Genomic DNA, 13,793 nt, shown 5'->3' on the forward strand with positions numbered 1-13,793 from the left:
AGAGATGTGAAATGCTGGTTGCTGCATAAGCAGCATGCAGCTGAGCTCCCTGGGAAGTACTCTGCTTGCTTGTACCAACAATTTTGGGCCAACGTGAGCCAGCATGGTCACATGCAGAAAGTAGGTCAGGCAAGTTATCTTGGCTACAATATTTGTTTGCGAGCTGCTGGGATCAGGGGCAGCTACATCAGTCACCTCTTTTAGCATCACTGCCTTAATGGAAAAGTTGATCAATTCAACAGAGGATCACCATGGTGGCTGGCACTGGAGCACTTGTCCTGTCAGGAGAGATTGGATGTTCAGCCTGGAAAAGGGACAGCTTTGGAGAAGATTATCAAGAAGATAGAGACAGTCTTTATAGGAGTGTAAAGCGGGAAGACAAGAGGTAATTGGCACAAGCTGGAACAAGGGAAGTTAAGGCTAGGTAGAAAGAGAAACTTTTTCAGTGCCATGACAGTCAGGCCAGATAACAGGCTTGCCAGGGAGGTCATGCAATCTCCATCCATGGAGGTTTTAAAGACCAATTTAAAGCCCTGAGAGACCTAGTCTGAGATCACAGCTGAGCTTCCTTCAAGCAAGAGCTTAAACTAAAGACGTCCTGTGGTCTCTTCCAGCCAGTGAGTCTATGATTAAGAATCCATCTGTTTTTAACAAATCCTTCCCAAATCCCAGGCTGCAAAGGGCAGTCACAGCTGGGAGTTCACATTATGGAAATCCATCCCAGTCTTTGTGGTAGACATAGAAAAATTCAACCAAGTTCGACCAATCCATTGTCAATACAGACAAATTTCACACAGCATAACGCCTCAAGTCATTGAGGGATTAAGACTTAAATTTGAAAGGTAGCAGCTGTGTAAGTATCCTTCCTTTCTGTTCTCTTTCTGAGGGCCCAAGTCTCTAATCTCTCATGCTATCTCTGTCAGAGCAGGGAATAGCCAACATAGCTGGCTCATGCTGCCAGCCAGCAGGCAGCTTCCCCTGCGCCTATCAGAGACGGTCCCTGCACAGTGCGCACTCAGTCCCTGCACTATTTGCTCCTCCTGTGTCACTCTGTCCTTCCCGCCTCACTTGGTCTTCCTGTCTCTCTTTCCTCAGTGGCAGGATTGCAGAACCTGTTGCTGGCGTGCCCTTGTCTGAGCTTTCTGCCTGGCTTTTTTGCTCTGCTCAGATCTTCTCTTTGCTCCGGTAAGTCTGATGAACAGCTTCCTTGCTGTCACTGCTTGGTGACATGGCACAAGAGCTTGAATGTAAGTACTTCCTTTTGGGAGCGTCAACCTGAATTTTCTAGGAACAGCCCTAGGAAAGTCTGGGCACCATGTGCCATCTGAGGAAAACAGGGAAATCCAAGGTTGTTAGTGAAAGTAAGAAATTCTTTTATCAAGAGTAATCAGAAAAATTTAAGATTACTTTGGTAGTGCTTGTGTTGAATTGAGGCTGGGGGCCATGTGTGGTCTGCTACAACAATGGTCAAGGTTCAGGTGCCGTATGAGATGTGAGGCAGGACGTTTCAGAAAGCCTCCAAGTCTAGTTCTGAGCCTGTATGGAAAACTGCCATGAAACCTCCAAACTTTTGTTCAGTTTTGTACTAGAAAATTTCACATAAATCATAAAGCTATTCAAATGCTGTGAGTAGCTGATATAGCTGGTTTTATCTCTGCTTTCTAAAGTAACACATAGGACACTGTCTATCTAGACTGTAAGAAGGTACTTGTATTTTTCTGGAGGGTGGTTGGAGCTACAGTAGCAGGGGCAATTCCAGAGTTTAATGTTTGCTGCTTTGATGTGTCACTGCAGACCAATCTGGTCTTATATAAAGATAAAAAATCAGATTTTATCAGCATGTGTTGGCTGGTGCAAATATATGTAAAGCTTTGTTTTAGAGAAATGTGTGTGTATGTGCACTTTGAGCATAAAGTGCTAAATACCATCACCCATTTTAGAAGGGCTTAAAATAGCTCCTGGCTGCAGAGCAGGTGCCATGTGTCCTTCTGCTGAATACATGGCGATGCAAAAGCTAAATATAGACCAGTCTGTAAACCCTCTAGAAGTTCAAGCTGCAAGAAGGAAATCAGGAAGCAAATCCCATCAGAAGGAAGGGGAAGCACACTGTTTATAAAAGATAAACAAAATTCTGTAACCCTCTTCAAGGCACCCTGCAAGCTAAGAAGAAGATATTTAATTTGTGTTTTGGTCATGCCAGGAGGGTGCCTGGGCAACAATGCCAGCTCCCAGCAGTGTGAGAAGTGGGCTGGCACACCCCAGCACAGGAACAGTTTTCCCAGCAGCAGTGGGATGGCTATTGCAGCTCTGCTAAATCAGTCATTGGCATACTGACCTTTTACTTTGGAAATACTGGCTGTTTTCAAAGCACAGTGAAGGCAAATTGTGCTGCAAATGTGAAATATTGAGGGATATAATTGCAGACAAACAAACTCAGCATGTAACCAGACTGACCCGAGGCACACACCTTTTGCTGTTGCCTCTGGCTGCAGCTGTGGCTGTGCTGTGCTGTGTGCTCAGCTATGCTGAAAGCTGCATTTCTGTCCTGAGTTTTCCCAAGTTCTTGGCAGAGGAAGGAGAATAGAGAAGAGTCTTTCTCACAGTGGGGAGGCAGCAACACCCTCTGGCTCTTGGGGGTGTTCCCCACTGAAGGAGAGGAGGACCACAGTGACTATTTGTAGGCAGCAACCACAAGTGTCAAGTTTCCATCCAAAACACCAGGGCCAAGAAAGGTGCTGATCTCACAGCCGTGGAACAGGTCCAGGATTTGGGACTGCAGGAGAAAAAGAGTAAACAAGATGCAATGCTCAGACTCAGATTGGGCAGTCCTCTCTCTCCCTTGCCATCAAACAGGATAAGGCTGTGTTGGAAATTCAGGTGCCTGGAGGCAACAGTAATGCTAGTAGGAGTTGCAAAACTGAAGAGGTGGCCAGTCTAAAATTGGACAAGTCTGAAAAAACAAGGAATTCCTCTTCTGGACTCTGTCACCTAATTTTTAGGCATCACTGTGTTTAAGATAGAGTATAATGTAAACACTTTGGGTCTTGCTGAAATTGGCACCAAAAGTCTTTTATGGCCTGATAAGGGAGAATTCCTTGTGTACATCAAGGTTAAGCAGGATGGAGTACAAGGGAGAATTGGGGCCAACTGCACTAAAAACTCCCAGCATCAAAGGCTGTAAACAGGCAACTCTCAGATGCTGTGACTCCCTCAACATAAACGGCTGTGCTGTGGAAGCTGTTGTGCAAAACAAGGTACAGAAGTCTTCACAGGCATTGTGTTTGTGCTGGGAAGCAGTTATCAGACCTCTGGTTTAGTCTGAGGAAGAACAAAATAAAACATTAGGATATTTATTTGTGTGTGTAAATACAACAGCTAGTATGACCCAGTGGGTGGGCACCTTTGGGTTAGAAGTTAATTTCTGTGTATTTCTGGGGTTCCTGCTCACCATTCTGGGCTGGTGGATGGAAACTCAGCAGCTGTGAATTGCCATGGTTTCCAACTGATTATAACTAATCCCTTTCTAACCAGGAATGTATGTTAGCAAAGATTTCTTGCAAGGCCAGCTTGTAGACATCTTGTGTCCTTGATTCTAATAATCCAGTTTCTTTTTCATTTGCCCATGTTTTTCTCTTGTTACTGAGGCACATCATGCACAGATCAATTGCCACTGTGGATTTAAAGCCTACAGTATTTGGAGACATGCTTTGTGATTCACATAAGAGGAAGCCTTTAGCCAGAGAATGCTATCACACAAGTGATGAAGTTGGGAGGCAGCCAAGGGAGAGAGTTGGGGTACAGAGAGAACATCAGCTTGAGCCTTCTTACAAAGAGGGGGAGATAGTCAGAAAATAAATTACTATTTGGAAATGGAGCATTTTGCAGTCCTGCTCTCCCTCTGCGATAAACATATTACAAAAATAGCTATTTTGAATTGGGATATACTTTCTGAGAGTTTTATTCTGCCTAAACAAGAGCTGGAAGTCCTGGGTTTTCTAGCTGATTGATTGCCAACTGCCAATTAGCTCAGATTAACGATTGCAACAGTAAACACTAGGCTGAACATGTAAGAGATAAACACATATTTTGTGGAGTGTCTAGCTTAGCCTTTACAATACTCTTACTGACCTTGAATCAGTTGGAAGTCAATTAACTCCAATTTAAAAAGATCACAAACAGGAGGCTAACATTTGTGCTATCTGGAATTATTTACTTAAATTGCACATACAGGGTCTAATTTTTCAATGTCAATTAAACTCGATATGACATCAAATCAGCTGGCTATAATTTTACAATCATTTTGCAGTGATGTGATGGCTATGCCACAAGGAGTGAGGAAAGAATGGGACGCGATTGTGTGACAGGTCTGTGAGACCAGGTCCAGATGAATTCCTGAGCCATTTCTGCTGGCAAGTTGTATCTATGGGTGAGCTGCAGGGGCATGGATTTATAGCCAACAGTTTTTAAGCGCTTCCTGAGCCCACTCAAAGCTTTCAATTATTTGCTTGAGAGATGATAACCCATTTGACTATCTTATCTGCAAGCCTCGTCATATAGCTAGAAAATCAAATATTCAAAAATGTTGCTTTAGTGATAGCCATCACTGCACTTCCAAACATCACTTTGACTGGGGAGAATTTAAGAACACTGACTTATTTATTACAGTAAATGACATCTCTTTTATCATATAGTGCCCTTGGTCATTTTATTTACATTTTTGGAAACTGTACTATCGAAAACATATGTTGCAGTCTGTCTGAACAGGGAACAAAATGCTTCCCAATTAGCTCCATGTTTTCAAAATCTTTTAAAAAATAAGAAAGCAACCACTTCGGATGCTGGAAAGAACCAATCAAGTAAGCTTCTTCCCCTCTTCCCCACTAGCACCATTATAAATTATGTTATTAAAGAGAGGAACAAAACATCAGTCTGGAAAAGAGAGAGAAAGGACTCATGGCTGGAAAGAGTACAGAATCTGCAGTCAAGCAGTAGTGGGGGTTATTTGCAGATCAAAGTCCAGCTGTGCACCCCACACTTCTGCATTGCTTCATGAGGGTAACACAGAGGTGCCAGCAGCCTCTCCCTCTAAGAGGGAAGGGGCCTTCTCTACTCTGAGTTTTCCTGTTGCCCAGGATGCTCTTGCTGACAACCTCATTACCAGATCCTGGGTAAGCCAGAGCAGGAACACAGATATGTTGGGGGCTCTGTATTTGCCTGGCTGAACATAGCTGCTCAAAAACCTGAGAAAACAAAATCTTCCCTTTGCAAACTGGGAAAAAATTAGCTGAAATTCACCCCACAAAACACCATGGGCTATCAAACTGTTATGTGTGGTTGGGTTTATTTCATTGTGATTTATTCTGTAGTTTGTACTTTGTCAAAGAAGCTGTCAGCAGCATGCAGCAAGTACAAGAGAAGGGTGGTTTATAGCTGTTAATCTTATTCTTTGCTGTTATTGTGACGGTACCAAAGCACGTCTCTTGTAGATCAAGAACCATGCTGGGCTTTCCAAGGGCACAGTGCAATTTTCAGTACACCAGTTTCATTTAAAATATTTTTTGTGATTATTGACTTAAGATGTGTCAACAGGAGAGAAAGAGGAAATGAAACTAATGCGCCTCTGAAGTGAAGCTGCTTATATTGGAAGCCAGTGTTGCCAGTAAACAGATCAAGAAAAGTAAACATGTGGCAAATATTTTATTCAAGGAGGAAAATGGTATAAGTGACTGGGGTGTCATTTCATGTGTCATTGCTGGGAATAAGTGGTTTTCATTTTTAAGTGTTAGATTTGGGTAGGCTTTTCTCTTGGAAAGTGTATAATTTGCCTTTCTCCTTGCAGGCAAATCACCTTGGTGATTTATCTAAGTGTGGCATATTTGTCAAGCCAGAACCAATGGATAAGCTGCCATCCCAAATTTCACAAAAAATCACTCACATGCTGGCCAAGCTTTGGGAACAACTTGATGGCTAATTCTTTATATGGCTAGTTCTATGCCTTTAAATTAACCCTCTATTTGTTTTTCTGTCAGGTGCTAAGCATGACATTGTTTTTCTGTCAGGTGCTAAGCATGGAGAATGACCAGTCTTCCACCTCACCTGGGCAGGACATCCAGGGGCAGGGTGGGGACAAACCTGCCCCTGGCCTGCCATCCCCTGCTCCAGTCCCCATGGAGCAGCCGCATAGCTGGCCTGAAGCAGCCGTGTGTGACATCTCAGAGGAGCTGAGCCGGCAGCTGGAGGACATTATTAAAACCTACGGGTCTGCCACCAGCCTGATGGAGAAGGAAAGCACTGCTACAGGAACAGACAGGCCTGAGAAGGGAGAGCCAGGCAGCTTGGAGGATGCAGAGTATGAAGATGGAAATGAAGAGAGTGAGAAAGAGAAGCTGGCTCCTGGGGATGCTTCCAAAGCAAAGGAACCCAGTGGCAACAAGGAACAGAAGCTGGAGAAGAAAATCCTGAAGGGACTAGGTAAGTATTCACATACTCACACAGCCCTTCTGCAAACACAGGTGAGAACTCCCTGGTCCTTGCTCTTTACCATGTTAAGTTTCTGGTATGGATGATAGGGACCTCCAGCTACCACTGAAAATGACAGTGACCATTGCAACTTTTCTATAACTGCTAATTGTTTTGGCACTACCCAACATGTAGCCTATATCAGATATTAGTTCTTAAAAAAAAAAGAGTTGTATCACACAACACTGATACACTACTGGACCACCCACACTGGTCAGCCAAAGCTGTCAGTGCAATGACACACTGTACAAAGTCACTTAGAAGAAGGAAAACCTAGCCTTTCATCTGTACCTTAGTGAATATTTTCTTCTCCTGTCTGCTCCGATATGACTACTCACTGGTCACAACAGTAATAATGGTGGTACTATGTGGCATGGGGACTTGTAGAATATATTTACTGTCATGCCCAGGTTATTTTTCATTTAGTAAACCCCTGGACTCATCATATAATATACATGAAATAAGCCTATACATTTGTTCTCTAACATCTCAGCCCTGGCAGGGCTGTCAGCTGAGCTAGAAAGAAGTCTTAGCAAGTTTTCGTATACATGTACTTTCTGCTGGGCAGCCACTAGAGAGCAATGTAGTTACATTCTAATCTAATATAGATGTAAATTATTTCCCTTCCTGCATTTAACTCCAGCCAATCTTTGAGAACCTAAACCCAAATGCAGACTAAGCCTGTAGAGGAATCACTACAGCACATTCTTACAGACAAGGGACTAAGCATAGGACCTGGCATGGATTTTCTTCCTCAAAAATTCTTTGAATGTCCAGAAGAAAATTCCTCAGTTTCTACTGCCTTGGCTTTGATGCTGTTACTGGTACCTCAGCAAGCTCAGTGAAAACCCTACCAACACACAGTTCTCCATCTGCCCTTGTGACAGTTCACACCAGGATTTGATTTTAGCTCACTTCCACTTATTTATGCTGATGCTGTAGAGAGAATTTAGTGTGAAACAAAGGATTTTCTCCAGAGACAGTACTCCTGTACTGCACTAGAATTAAAAGCATAGAAAATGTCCAGCCCAAAGCAGAAAGCAGATTTTGTCTAACAGTCTCAGGAAGGAGGAGTATTTGGAAAAGCAGGTCCAAGCCCCTGGGACCACAGGCAACCTTATCTCCAGGGATGTCAGGGATACCTTGTATTTGGTGAGCAAGCAGTGTTCAAGCTGCAGCTCATACCTGGAGCTGAAATGAAAACCAAGAGGTATCAGAGGAGAAGCAATAACTAAATGGCTGTGCAGTGATTTAGCTTTGCATGCCCAGGGAGTTATTAGACTCTCTCTGGAATACAAGCTTTCTACACCAAGTCAGGGAACTGATTTACACGAGCATCACATAGCCCAGACCTGGCTGGCAGCACCTACCACTCTCTGATTGTTTACTTCCACAACATAGTCTCTATATCTGACTTAATATTCTTGATGTCTTGTGTGGGTCTATCAGCAAAGGAGCTGAATACCCCAGATTTGATCCACTTCTACTTGCAAAGAGAGCTTTTCCTGAACCTTTGGGGTCCAGGCCCTTTCAGTCCTGTTTCAGTCAAATTGCCATGTGTCTGACCTAATCAAGTTGCAAAGACATTGAATGAAAATCAAATTACACAGGACAAAAGCATTTCACAGACAATGCCTTTGTTAGAAAAAAGCCCATTACTGAGGTCTGAAATGGAGGAAAGTCCTAGCATGTTTGTTCTTGTAAGGCAAAGAAAAACTCAGAAATTTATAGTAAAAATTATTCCTTTCTTTCCAAAATGCCTCATTTCACCCTGTGTTTTTACAGACCCATGCATCAAACCATCAATTTTATACCAGTACATCAACTACAAACTATCTCTAGCATCAAATCCCTGCTTCCTCTTTTTCTAAGGAAAAGAAGCCACTCTACTGATGCAAAGTTTGAATAAGCTGAATACTCCAGAAGAGAAGCTGGACCTGTTGTTTAAGAAGTATGCTGAGCTCGTGAGTACAATGTTGGCTCTTTTCTGTACAAACTGCCTACACAAGAAGGTATAAAAAATACATTACATGCAGCATGGTCAAACCTCACATACCAGTAGCATCTGTCCTGATAAGTGAATCCCAATACAGTTGTCATGGTCAGATAATTATGGGTAAAAAAGAGAAAAAAAGTGAGGAAAAGAAGATTTGGGCCAGAAAGTTGATGAGGCAGAATATTTGTACCTAAAGGCAAATCTACCAAACTGACCCACACTGGAGGCTGGTGTCTAGGCTCTTGCCTTCACCTCCTGCCAGGAGTTTTGCATGTTTCTGTTGTATGTAGTGCTTTAAATTATGCATTGATGATTTCATCAAAATGAAAATAATACAGGATTTAGTATAAAGCTTTCTGTATTAGGAAGCAGATAATAGACAACTGAGACTAATTGTAAGAGAAGCCACAGCACACTGAAATGAAGAATCAAAGCCCCTACCACCATAATGTCACTCCTGTAACAATGCCACCTACCTGACTGTTCCTTCCACACTTAAGATAGGTTATTTTCAGATGAAGGGATATTTTTCTTTGTAGTCAAAGGACTGTATGACCATAAGCTGTGGAAATCTTCCATTGACAAGGCTACAGCATTTTACGCTTTGTGGAGTGCTGAAAAATACGCAAAGCAGAACATTGATTTTTAATTGGTTTTATGCACAGATGTGTCCATGTCTCATCATAGTGTGAAGTGAAATTTAGCTTTCCATTTTTCATGTAAAATCCTCTGATTTCATAAATTGGGTTCAGGCTGTTCATAGTTTATCTCATACTTAAAGGGACTTCATGCTCACGGATTAACTGAAATGGGTCTTCTTTGTCTGCAAAGTACTCTCCACTGCATTCAAATGGCATTGCAGCACTGTTTAAAAGAGGGGCTGTATTGCCAGTAACCCATGCAGGAGAAAGTGCTAAAATAAAAGTACTGAACACTTGTTTCTGACATACTGTGCAATGTCACTGAAATAAATCATTCCTTAAATACAACAAAAACCTTGTTGGAGACAGCCTTACCCTGCTCACTCGAAGCGGCTGAGGGGCATGTGGTGATTAATGGCTTGTCAGCAGTTGGCTGTAGCTGTGACCACTCTCCCTGCTCCCTCTTGTCCATCCCCATCACACACTTCAGATCACATCTTGCTTTTGCTGAGTTGTTTTCCAGCTAGATCAGCTCCCTGGTCTGGTGAGCCGTGTAGTGACACAAACACTTGTTGCAGCACAGCTCAGGGGAAGGTGTAGCCATGTGATGGAGCTGGGTGCTTGGCAGTGGCTTCCCCTGCTTCAAGTAGCGTTGGGGCTGGCCATAGCTGAAGAGGCCACCCAGCAATGTTATGTCCCTGCCAGCCCGTGCTCTGGCACAGCCTGTATGACTGTGGGTACACTGCAGGCTGGAGCATGGGCTGGTGAAGGTAGAAGCCATACCAGCAGGGATGGGGAAGTGGGATGGCACAGCCATTTGGGCACAAGCTCTGCCACACTACTTGCCAACAGAGAACATTTCATTCACTGTCCGGTGAATAATGCAGTGTGTTGGGTTAGCAAAGCAGACTGTAGTTTACAACAGTTTTTGCTTACAAACAGTTGTTGCAGAATTGTTTATAACTGGATTATTTTCAGAGGTGCTGCGAGTCTCACAAGTGCTGGGTGCAAGAACAATATGCTAAAAAATAAATATGAGCTCTGACATTGTCTGCAGTGGGATCAAGATAAAACTTTTTTCTTAAATTGACTGTTTATTTCTCTAGGACAGCTTTCAAAAATCAAAATTGCTTCTATTTGCAGTTAATTTTAGCTTCTATTTAAATGATTATTCTTAAAAATTTATGATTTGGGACCCTTTCAGCATTCCTATTTACCAGTGAATTGCCTTTTTCATTGCAAATGTAACACCGTGTCTTAGATATTCCTGAGAACTTTGAGATATAAGTTTCTAGTGCAAGTAATATTAATGAGGGGAAAAAAAGGCAAAAAAATGCATGGAAGACTTTTCATACCACGATTAAGACCAACTTTATTCTGAGCACTCTATCTCAAGCACAGATTGAGTGAATCATGAAATTTGGATAAATCATTATCCACTGAGCACAGGCTGTGCATGAAAAATGCGGAGCAAAAAGAACACTTTTTATGTTTTTCAGCACAAAGGGGAAGGGGACAAAAACAAACTTATGAAGAAAAAAGATCTCAGCCTTAATTGCAGAAAAGAAATTTCTTTTCCTACAATACTAGAAAAATTATTTCGGCTAGTGCAGCTTGATTAGATGCAAAAGCCCATATTGTGATCTACAGGAGCAAAAGTAGACAATACACATGTTAAAAGTTGGACATAAACTGTAAATATACTCCAAACTGACGAGAGCATTGTTTTGTGGCACACTTAGCTGTGATTTGATTAATAATGCAAAGACCTCTCAACCATAAGCATAAATTACTGAACATCTGCAGAAAACAGATGAAAGTGTAAAATATGATGCTGTTGACTGTCTTGTTTGAGCTGCACATCATTTCCCAATGCTCACAGACTTTCCCAGTCATACTGGGGTTAATTAGTACAAGTGGTAACATATTATTAGATAATGTAGTCCTAACAGCAACTGTTATTATTAAGGTTCACATATTTAAGCTCATGTGCTACCAATTTTTGACCAGAAAACATCTGGACTTCAGAAATACCTTGCAATGTATGCACATCTGTTATACAGCGAGGAGGGTTATTGTGTGCTGGAACAGAAGGTGGAATCATTGAAAGCTTCAGAGGTGAAAGACTTCTTTGACCTTATTGTTAGGGTGTTAATTTACAGTATAGGAATTTTTTTCCAAACATCCAGTGACGGACACGCATCAAAAGAAATAACCAGACTGTGCAGGGGTTACTGTTATCAATTCAATATAATCTTCCCCCTCTAAACACACCCCACTCCCTACCAGCCTTCTAGAGAAGGCAGGAGTCATGCACCCACAGAACAGCAGGCTCCCAAGGGAGCATCAGGGACTGTCTGTTTCCTGCAGGAATTATATGAAGACAAAGAGCCCAAAAGAGGTTTGATGCACCATGACTCACCCCCACTGATGACAGGACCTTCAGAAACACAACTGACAGATGCTCTCACATGGTCCTGTGAGCCAGAGGAGCCTGGCACGTGTCATTTTGGGAAACTCTTCTCAAGAGAATTCTCCATCAGCAGCAAAGCCCCCACATGAACAGCATTCCTGGTCTCCAGCTCCTCTTCTGTTGTTTGTCCAGCAGGTTCCCTGCTATTTAGGAAACTGCTTCTTTTTCAGGAAAAATAAAATAGAATTAGCAACTACTGTACTACCTAATGATCTGGAGAAATCTCAGCACATAAAGCCCTACTGACTCCTCTAGTTCCAAATGTAGAAACAAAAATAAAAACCTCACAGATGTCCTTCAAAGAAATTCAAACCGAAGAAGGAAGAGCTAAAATGGTGTGACAAGAATGTTAAAAACTATGTTCACTCACCCACAGTACAGCACAATTGGGACTGTTGCAGCAAGCAGGCTTGGGGATCTCCAGGTTCTTCTCTCCTATCACATTAGAGATGCTAAGCAGAAAAGATTTCCTAGGAGGTCAAGAAGGTGTGAAGACTTTCCCCAGACCAAAAGAGCTCATTTTATTTTCTTTTCTGTCCCTCTTTGTTTCATTTTAATCAGTGTTTCCCTGTTTTAATCCCTGTTTTGCCCAGCTTGAAGAACATCGTGCTGAACAGAAAAAGCTGAAGTATCTACAGAAGAGACAGGCCCAGATCACCAAGGAGAAGGACCAGCTGCAGAGTGAGCACAGCCGAGCCATCCTTGCCCGCAGCAAGCTCGAGAGCCTGTGCCGGGAGCTCCAGAGGCACAACAAGAACCTCAAGGTGAGTGGGAGCCTCATCACAGTACCCAGCAGTGAGGGGAAAGATGATATTGACACCTTGCCATCTCCCTTTAGTACCAAATCAAAGGGATTTTTGCATCTGCACATGCAATATATAATAATTATATGTACACTCTGATCTTGAGGTCCGTTTACACCAAGACCCCTTTATTTCTCATTTGAAAATATGCCAGTACTTTTGGACACTGGGTTTGCCCACACTAAGCTCTGAGCCCTCCTTGCACTATTAGGGAGCTCAGTGCAGAGGAGAGCAGCAGGGCTAAAACAGACCACGTCCCTCAGAGTGCAGATGCAAGTGCACGTGCATGGACAGAACCACAGGAACACCAGCTTTGCTCCAGAGTGGACTCACAAGAAGCTGGTGGGTGTTTTCATGCAATTCGAGCACTTGCACTTTTTCAAGTGATCAGTCAATCAGGACATTTGTCTAAAGACACCAAACGTCAAGATGGGAAGAATGCCAACATTATTTGTGGAAGTTGTTTGGATTATGAGAATGAGTTAAAAGAGAAAATTTTCGGGAGTTTCAAAATGCTGGGATCCATACACCATGTCTGCCAATTGCTTGGTGCATCATGCCATTTAAATGTGAAATTTATAATATTATTATGCTCCTTGGAAAAAAAGTATGTTCAAGAAGAATATTTCTGTTGTGATCAACTTTTTTTTTTGAGTGCACATTAGTGATGGTGTTGGTATTAGTATACAAAAGGCCTCTGCTCTGATCTATTCAAGCCCTTTCTTTATGGGGATATAGTTATGTATAGAATTACACATAGGAATTGTCAGCAGCAAGAATTCCACCTGATATAACCTCTATTACTGGTAATGCATTTTCATTCATTTCCACCGGCTCAGGAGTGGACCTTCAGGGTCTTGCTCTGACTTTCATTGTGTGCTGGTAAGAATACAGCTGGGAGAGGGAATAGTCACACATACACTCAAACTAGTGTATGCCCTAGTAGAAGGATAAAAGCAGTTTAACACATAGGGAAGCTAGAAGCAAATCTCTCTGTGCTCAGTTATAGTCATGCAGAACTGGTAGTGAAAATTAAATTTGTGCCTGTCATTTGTATTAGACCTGAGCTATTCCTCAATATTGATCCACAGTGATTTACCAGGCCACCTATGGGTATAATCTTTCAAAAGAAATACAAGCCAGTTTTAAAGTGAATTAAGGATACAGTGTACAGTGCTTTGCATAGCCTTAACTGATATTCCTAAGCAAATCATATCAATGGAACAAATCAGTGAAGACTGGGGTAACTAATCCTATTTGGAAAACATATTTGGAACAAATTTTGTTGAATTCCTCATACAGTTTCCCAGCTACTTTATGTTTATTAATCTTCCTACTAGAGAGCATGATTTTTCCATTCT

The 13,793-nt window shown here is 42.3% G+C and overlaps 1 protein-coding gene across 3 annotated transcripts in view; it reads left to right on the top strand.

Annotated features, from left to right (window-relative positions):
• The first annotated feature begins 268 nt into the window (after positions 1-268).
• TXLNB (taxilin beta) overlaps positions 269-13,793 on the top strand; it is a 35,176-nt gene continuing 21,651 nt past the window's right edge. The window contains exons 1-5 of one of the 3 annotated variants that reach the window (XM_041469967.1): positions 269-385; positions 1,096-1,185; positions 6,060-6,471; positions 8,392-8,483; positions 12,223-12,393. In XM_041469967.1, the coding sequence (XP_041325901.1) occupies positions 6,069-6,471; positions 8,392-8,483; positions 12,223-12,393 (666 nt within the window). In that variant the 5' untranslated portion in view covers positions 269-385; positions 1,096-1,185; positions 6,060-6,068. Of the gene's footprint in view, positions 386-1,023; positions 1,186-6,059; positions 6,472-8,304; positions 8,484-12,222; positions 12,394-13,793 lie in introns of those variants that run through there. The other 2 variants (XM_041469966.1, XM_041469968.1) reach the window with 2 other exon arrangements.

The sequence above is a fragment of the Pyrgilauda ruficollis genome, unplaced genomic scaffold (genome assembly GCF_017590135.1).
Source record: "Pyrgilauda ruficollis isolate IOZ18807 unplaced genomic scaffold, ASM1759013v1 scaffold24, whole genome shotgun sequence".
In the NCBI taxonomy this organism is placed as follows: domain Eukaryota; kingdom Metazoa; phylum Chordata; class Aves; order Passeriformes; family Passeridae; genus Pyrgilauda; species Pyrgilauda ruficollis.